The 8,722-nt window shown below is 47.4% G+C and overlaps 1 protein-coding gene and 1 long non-coding RNA gene across 4 annotated transcripts in view; one reads left to right on the plus strand and one right to left on the minus strand.

Moving 5' to 3' along the window:
* Nucleotides 1–1,745, plus strand: part of LOC119928427 — a 39,985-nt gene extending 38,240 nt beyond the window's left edge. Inside the window, exon 2 of the long non-coding RNA XR_005451078.1 lies at nucleotides 1,576–1,745. This is a non-coding gene — a long non-coding RNA (uncharacterized LOC119928427). The remainder of the gene's footprint in view (nucleotides 1–1,575) is intronic.
* The window catches only part of NFU1 (NFU1 iron-sulfur cluster scaffold), a 50,210-nt gene extending 43,208 nt beyond the window's left edge, over nucleotides 1–7,002 (minus strand). For all 3 annotated transcript variants that reach the window (XR_005451077.1, XM_038746668.1, XM_038746667.1), the window contains exons 1-2: nucleotides 6,923–7,002; nucleotides 1,597–1,700 (exon numbers count right to left, since the gene is read on the minus strand). Coding sequence is in view for 2 of the 3 variants with exons in the window: in XM_038746668.1 (XP_038602596.1) it covers nucleotides 1,597–1,700; nucleotides 6,923–6,987 (169 nt within the window). In the remaining variant the exon portion in view is untranslated. The remainder of the gene's footprint in view (nucleotides 1–1,596; nucleotides 1,701–6,922) is intronic.
* Between the last annotated feature and the right edge of the window lie 1,720 nt (nucleotides 7,003–8,722).

The raw sequence follows: 8,722 nt of genomic DNA on the forward strand, positions 1-8,722 counted from the left end.
GTTGGCAACATCTAGAGCCGATCACATACAGTCCCTACCCAATCAATCAATCAATCAATCGTATTTATTGAACGCTTATTGTGTGCAAAGCACTGTACTAAGCACTTGGGAAGTCCAAGTTGGCAACATCTAGAGACGGTCCCTACCCAACAGTGGACTCACAGTCTCAAAGGGGGAGACAGAGAAAAAAACCAAACATACTAACAAAATAAAATAAATAGAATAGATATGTACAAGTAAAATAAATAAATAACTCCTCCCCATCCCCCCCGCCCTACCTCCTTCCCCTCCCCACAGCCCCTGTATATATGTTTGTACAAATTTATCACTCCATTCATTCATTCAATCGTATTTATTGAGCGCTAACTGTGTGCAGAGCACTGTACTAAGCACTTGGACTTCCCAGGCGCTTAGCCCAGTGCTCTGAACACAGTAAGCGCTCAATAAATACGATTGAATAAATGAATGAATAAATTCGATTGAATGAATGAATAAATACGATTGAATGCATGAATGAATGAAGCACTTAGTACAGCGGTGCTCAATAAATACACCCGACCGGCTGACTTGAGAAGCAGTGTGGCTCAGTGGAAAGAGCCAGGGCTTGGGAGACAGCGGTCATGGGTTCTAATAATAATAATGATGGCATTTATTAAGCGTTTACTACGTGCAAAGCACTGTTCTGAGCGCTGGGGAGGTTACCGGGCGATCAGGTTGTCCCACGGGGGGGCTCACAGTCTTCATCCCCATTTTCCAGATGAGGGAACTGAGGCCTAGAGAAGTGAAGTCCCCCTTCTAGACCGTGAGCCCACTGTTGGGGAGGGACCGTCTCTAGATGTTGCCAGCTTGGACTTCCCAAGCGCTTAGTACAGTGCTCTGCACACAGTAAGTGCTCAATAAACACGATTGATTGATTGACTGAAGTGATTTGCCCAAAGTCACCCAGCTGACAATTGGCGGAGCCGGAATTCGAACCCGTGACCTCTGACTCCAAAGCCCGGGCTCCTTCCACTGAGCCCCGCTGCTTCTAATCCCGACTCCGTCACTTGTCGGCTGGGTGACTTTGGGCAAGTCACTTCACTTCTCTGGCCCTCAGTTCGCTCACCTGTAAAATGGGGATGAAGACTGTGAGCTCCACAAGGGACAGCCTGATCACCCTAGCGTGGCTCGGTGGAAAGAGCATGGGCTTTGGAGTCAGAGGTCATGGGTTCAAGTCCCGGCCCCGCCGCTTGTCAGCTGTGTGACCTTGGGCAAGTCACTTAACTTCTCTGAGCCTCAGTTACCTCATCTGTGAAATGGGGATTAAGACCGTGAGCCCCACATGGGACAGCTTGATCACCTTGTATCCCCCCCGGCGCTTAGAACAGTGCTTCGCACATAGTAAGCGCTTAACAAATGCCATCATTATTATTATTATTAACAGTGCTCGGCACATAGTAAGCGCTTAACAAATACCATTATTATTCATCATCAATCGTATTTATTGAGCTCTTACTATTATTATAGTATTATTGCTTATTATTATTATTATTATTATTATTATTATTATTATTATTATTATTATTATTATTTCAGGTAGGCCGCGCCGCTTCTCACCTGCATTCCGGAGTGTTAGCGGGTGAAGAAATCGTGATCTTTGACCGCGTTGACGGAACGGTTGCTTCCCTGGGCTGAAGAGACTGACTGCTGTGTGACAGAATCTAAATTAAAATAAGACCATAATTACAGTACAAATATAGAATCAACCGACGGCATTGACTGACAGTTTACTATTTGTGGAACACCGTATTCGTTCATTCATTCAATCGTATTTATTGAGCGCTTACTGTGTGCAGAGCACTGGACTAAGCGCTTGGGAAGTCCAAGTCGGCAACATCTAGGGACGGACCCTACCCAGCAGCGGGCTCGCGGTCTAGAAGGGGGAGACGGAGAACAAAACCAAACATACTAACAAAATAAAATAAATAGAATAAATATGTACAAGTAAAATAAATCAATAAATAGATGATAAATCCGTACAAACATATATACGGGTGATGTGGACCCACTGTTGGGTAGGGACCGTCTCTATATGTTGCCAACTTGGACTTCCCAAGCGCTTAGTCCAGTGCTCTGCACACAGTAAGCGCTCAATAAATACGATCGATGATGATGATGATGTGGAGAGGGGGAGGAGGGGGAGAGGAAGGAGGGGGCTGAGTGTGGGAAGGCCTCCTGGAGGAGGTGAGCTCTCAGTAGGGCCTTGAAGGGAGGAAGAGAGCCAGCTTGGCGGATGTGGGTGTACTAAGCGCTTGGGAGAGGACTATAAGGGACTCAATCACATGGACGCCTCTGGCTTTTGGACGGCACGAGGTAGAGAATAATAATAATAATAATAATAATGGCATTTATTAAGCGCTTACTATGTGCAAAGCACTGTTCTAAGCGCTGGGGAGGCTACAAGGTGATCAGGTTGTCCCACGGGGGGCTCACAGTCTTAATCCCCGTTTTACAGAGGAGGGAACTGAGGCCCAGAGAAGTGAAGTGACTTGCCCAAAGTCACACAGCTGACGGCGGAGCCGGGATTTGAACCCATGACCTCTGCCTCCAAAGCCCGGGCTCTTTCCACTGAGCCACAATGGTTCTCTAATAATAATGGCATTTATTAAGCGCTTATTATGTGCAAAGCACTGTTCTAAGCGCTGGGGAGGTTACAAGGTGATCGGGTTGTCCCACGTGGGGCTCACATCCCCACTTCACAGATGAGGGAACTGAGGCCCAGAGAAGCTAAGTGACTTGCCCAAAGTCACACAGCTAACTGGTGGAGCTGGGATGGCCAGTGGAAAGAGCACAGGCCTGAAAGCCAGAAAGATCTGGGTTCTAATCCCGACTACGTCACCTGTCTGCCGTGTGACCTTGGGTAAGTCACTTCACTTCTCTGAGCCTCAGTTCCCTCATCTGGAAAATGGGGATTGAGACTGTGAGCCCCACGTGGGACAGGGACTGTGTCCAACCAAGTTTGCTTGCATTCATCCCAGCGCTTAGTACAGTGCCTGGCACATGGTAAGTGCTTAACAAATTTGATTATTATTATTGTCTGGGCCTCAGTTCCCTCATCTATAAAATGGGGATGAAGACTGTGAGCCCCACATGGGACAACCTGATGACCCTGTACCTACCCCAGCGCTTAGAACAGTGCTTGGCACAAAGTAAGCGCTTAGTATATACCACAACTATTTATTATTATTATTACAGTACCTGGCACATAGTAAGCGCTTAACAAATGCCACAATTATGGTTATTATTATCAGAGTGCTGATACACAGTAAGTGCTTAAAAATACTGCAATTATGATTATGATGATAGAGAAGCAGCATGGCTTATGCATTCATTCATTCAATCGTATGTATTGAGCGCTTACTGTGTGCAGAGCACTGTACTAAGCGCTTGGTAAGTCCAAGTTGGCAACACATAGAGACGGTCCCTACCCAACAGCGGGCTCACAGTCTAGAAGGGGGAGACAGAGAACAAAACCAAACATATTAACAAAATAAAATAAATAGAATAAATATGTACAATCAATCAATCGTATTAATAAATACGATTGATGATTGATGATATTTATTGAGCGCTTACTGTGTGCAGAGCACTGTACTAAGCGCTAATGTACAAATAAAATAGAGCAATAAATATGTACAAACATATATACAGGATATATATCCTGTATATATACATATAATAATAATAATAATAATGGCATTTGTTAAGCGCTTACTATGTGCAAAGCACTGTTCTAAGCGCTGAGCACTGTTCTAAGTGCTGATAATGATAATAATAAAGTGATGGCATTTATTAAGCACTTACTATGTGCCAAGCACTGTTCTAAGCACTGGGGAGGTTACAAGGTGATCAGGTTGTCCCACGGGGGGCTCACAGTCTTCATCCCCATTTTACAGATGAGGGAACTGAGGCCTAGAGAAGTGAAGTGACTTGCCCAAAGTGACACAGCTGACAGTTGGAAGAGCCAGGATTTGAACCCATGACCTCTGACTCCAAAGCCCGGGCTCTTTCCACTGAGCAACGCTGCTTCTCAGGATATATACAGGATATGATATACAGGATATATAGGCTTAGTGGCTAGAGCCCGGGTTTGGGAGTCAGAGGTTGTGGGTTCTAATCCCCGCTCCGCCCCTTGTCCTGTGTGACCTCGGACAGGTCACTTAACTTCTCTGGGCCTCAGTGGCCTCATCTGGAAAATGGGGATTAAGACTGTGAGCCCCACGCGGGACAACCTTAATACCTTGTGTCTACCCCAGTGCCTAGAAGAGCACTTGACACAAAGTAAGCACTTAATGAAAGCCATCATTATTATTATTATTATTGTAGAACCCAGGTTTGGGAGTCAAAAGGTTATGGGTTCAAATCCTGCTCCACCACTTGATAATAATAATTATGGCATGTGTTAAGCGCTTACTATGTGCCAGGCCCTGTACTAAGCGCTGGGGTGGATAGAAGCAAATCAGGTTGGACCCAGTCCCTGTCCCCCGTGAGGCTCCCAGTCTTAATCCCCATTTACCAGATGAGGGAACTGAGGCACAGAGAAGTGAATAATAATAAGGATGATGGTATTTGTTTTGTGCTTACTATGTGCCGAGCACTGTACTAAACACTGAGGTAGATGGAAGCAAATGGGGTTGGTCCCACGTGGGGCTCACGGTTTCAGTGAAAAGCGCTTACTCCAGTGCTCTGCACACAGTAAGCGCTCAATAAATAGCAGAGAAGCTTCTAGAGAAGCAGCGTGGCTCAGTGGAAAGAGCCCCGGCTTTGGAGTCAGAGGTCATGGGTTCAAATCCCGGCACTGCCAATTGTCAGCTGGGTGACTTGGGGCAAGTCACTTCACTTCTCTGGGCCTCAGTTACCCCATCAGTAAAACGGGGATGAAGACTGGGAGCCCCACGTGGGACAACCTGATCATCTTGTATTCATTCATTCAATCAATCGTATTTATTGAGCGCTTACTGTGTGCAGAGCACTGGACTAAGCGCTTGGGAAGTCCAAGTTGGCAACATCTAGAGCCGGTCCCTACCCAACAGCGGGCTCACAGGCTAGAAGGGGGAGACAGACAACAAAACATATTAACAAAATAAAATAAATAGAATAGATATTTACAAGTAGAATAGAGTAATAAATCCATACAAACATATATACGTATATACAGGTGCTGTGGGGAAGGGAAGGAGGTAAGGTGGGTGGGAGGGGGAGAGGAAGGAGGGGGCTGAGTGCGGGAAGGCCTCCTGGAGGAGGTGAGCTCTCAGTAGGGCCTTGAAGGGAGGAAGAGAGCTAGCTGGGTGACTTTGGGCAAATCACTTCACTTTTCTGGGCCTCAGTTACCTCATCTGTAAAACGGGGATTAAGACTGTGAGCCCCCTGTGCGACACCCTGATCTCGCTGTATCCTCCCCAGCGCTTGGAACAGTGCTTTGCACATAGTAAGCGCTTAATAAATGCCATTATTATTATTAGAGAGAAGCAGCGTGGCTCAGTGGAAGGAGCCCGGGCTTGGGAGTCAGAGGTCAGGGGTTCAAATCCCGGCTCTGCCAATTGTCAGCTGTGTGACTTTGGGCAAGCCACGTCACTTCTCTGGGCCTCAGTTGCCTCATCTGCAAAATAAGGATGAAGACTGTGAGCCCCCCGTGGGACAACCTGATCGCCTTGTAACCTCCCCAGCGCTTAGAACAGTGCTTTGCACATAACAAGCACTTAATAAATGCCATTATTATTAGAGAAGCAGCATGGCTGAGTGGAAAGAGCCCGGGCTTTGGAGTCAGAGGTCAGGGGTTCGAATCCCGGCTCCGCCAACTGTCAGCTGTGTGACTTTGGGCAAGTCACTTCACTTCTCCGGGCCTCAGTTAACTCACCTGTAAAATGGGGATGAAGACTGTGAGCCCCCCGTGGGACAACCTGATCACCTTGTAACCTCCCCAGCGCTTAGAACAGTGCTTTGCACATAGTAAGCGCTTAACAAATACCATCATTGTTAGTAGTAGTAGTAGTAAATTGTCAGCTGTGTGACTTTGGGCAAGTCACTCCACTTCTCTGGGCCTCAGTTCCCTCATCTGTAAAATGGGGATGAAGACTGTGAGCCCCCCGTGGGACACCCTGATCACCTTGTAACCTCCTCAGCGCTTAGAACAGTGCTTGGCACATAGTAAGCGCTTAACAAATACCATCATTGTTAGTAGTAGTAGTAGTAAATTGTCAGCTGTGTGACTTTGGGCAAGTCACTCCACTTCTCTGGGCCTCAGTTTCCTCATCTATAAAATGGGGATGAAGACTGTGAGCCCCAAGTGGGACAACCTGATCACCTTGTAACCTCCTCAGCGCTTAGAACAGTGCTTTGCACATAGTAAACGCTTAACAAATACCATCATTGTTAGTAGTAGTAGTAGTAGTAAATTGTCAGCTGTGTGACTTTGGGCAAGTCACTTCACTTCTCTGGGCCTCAGTTCCCTCATCTATAAAATGGGGATGAAGACTGTGAGCCCCAAGTGGGACAACCTGATCACCTTGTAACCTCCTCAGCGCTTAGAACAGTGCTTGGCACATAGTAAGCGCTTAACAAATACCATCATTGTTAGTAGTAGTAGTAGTAAATTGTCAGCTGTGTGACTTTGGGCAAGTCACTTCACTTCTCTGGGCCTCAGTGACCTCATCTGTAAAATGGGGATGAAGACTGTGAGCCCCAAGTGGGACAACCTGATCACCTTGTAACCTCCTCAGCGCTTAGAACAGTGCTTTGCACATAGTAAGAGCTTAACAAATGCTATCATTAGTAGTAGTAGTAGTACAGTGGTCTGACACTATTGTTATTATTATTATTATTAAGGCGCGGTGTTATTGTGCCCGGGCGGAGGAGGAAGGAGGAGGAGGAGGCGCGGCCTTACCGGGCCCCGAGCCCCGCCGCCATGACGGTCCTGCCCACCAGGCCCAACGCCTCAGCCGCCGCCATCTTGACGAGGCCCCGACGCGAGGCCTCACTAGCAGGGCGCATGCGCGACGCAGACAGGGGGCGGGGCTGGGGGTCGGGGGAGAGGCCGCACCCTCGAGACGCATGCGCAACGCCGGGAGGCATGGGGGCCCGCGGGGGGGGGGGCCCTCTCCCGAGGGACGCATGCGCGCCGTGGGCAGGGGCGGGGCCGGGGATCCGGGGGCGTGGCCTGGGGCGAGGCCTCACCAAGGGACGCGTGCGCGCCGCCGGAAGGGGGCGGGGCCGGGGACCTGGAGCGAGGCCTCACCCTGGTACGCATGCGTGCCCCCGGGAGGGGGCGGGGCCTGGGGAGAGGTATGCGCATGCGCGCGTCCGGGAGGGAGGGGAGGTTCCCCCTGGGCGCATGCGCTTCGCAGGGATGGGGGAGGGGGCGTGGTGCCCCGGGGCGCATGCGCGCCTCTGGGAGGGGGCGGGGCCTGGGTAGTAACCATGTGTATATTTGTACATTTTTATTATTCAACTCATTTTTATTAAAGATGTGTATTGATGAGAATAATAATAATAATGATGACATTTGTTAAGCGCTTACTATGTGTGAAGCACTGCTCTAAGCGCTGGGGGGGAAGTCAATAATAATAAGGATGATGGCATATACAGGAATTTGTCCTGTTTATATGTTTGTACATATTTATTACTCTATTCATTCATTTATTCATTTTACTTGTACATATCTATTCTAATAATAATAATAATAATAATGGTATTTGTTAAGCGCTTACTATGTGCAAAGCACTGTTCTAAGCGCTGGGAAGGTTACAAGGTGATCAGGTTGTCCCACGGGAGCCTCAGAGTTTTAATCCCATTTTACAGATGAGGTAACAGGCCCAGAGAAGTGAAGCGACTTGCCCAAAGTTACACAGCTGACAGTTGGCGGGGCCGGGATTTGAACCCATGACCTCTGACTCCAAAGCCCGGGCTCTTTCCACTGAGCCACGCTGCTTCTCTATTTATTTTATTTTGTTAGTATGTTTTGTTTTGTTCTCTGTCTCCCCCTCCTAGACTGTGAGCCCACTGTTGGGTAAGGACCGTCTCTAGATGTTGCCAGCTTGGACTTCCCAAGCGCTTAGTACAGTGCTCTGCACACAGTAAGCGCTCAATAAATACGATTGATTGATTTGTTAGGCGCTTACTATGTGTGAAGCACTGTTCTAAGCGCGGGGGGGAATTCATTGATAATAACGATCATGGCATTTGTTAAGCACTTACTATATGTGAAGCACTGTTCTAAGAGCTGGGGGGAATTCAATAATAATAATAACGATGATGGCATTTGTTAAACGCTTACTATGTGTGAATCAATCAATCAATCAATCGTATTTATTGAGCGCTTACTATGTGCAGAGCACTGTACTAAGCGCTTGGGAAGTACAAATTGGCATCACATAGAGACAGTCCCTACCCAACAGTGGGCTCACAGTCTAAAAGGGGGAGACAACCTAACATGCCAACAAAATAAAATAAGTAGGATAGAAATGTACAAGTAAAATAAATAAATAAATAAATAAATAGAGTGCTGTTCTAAGCGCTGGGGTGGAATTCAATGATAATAATGATGATGGCATTTGTTAAGCGCTTACTATGTGTGAAACACTGTTCTAAGCGCTGGGGTGGGAATTCAGTAATAATAATGTTGATGACATTTGTTAAGCGCTTACTATGTGTGAAGCACTCTTCTAACCGATGGGGGGGATTCAAT

This window comes from Tachyglossus aculeatus, chromosome 5 (assembly GCF_015852505.1).
Source record: "Tachyglossus aculeatus isolate mTacAcu1 chromosome 5, mTacAcu1.pri, whole genome shotgun sequence".
NCBI classification, from domain to species: Eukaryota; Metazoa; Chordata; class Mammalia; order Monotremata; family Tachyglossidae; genus Tachyglossus; species Tachyglossus aculeatus.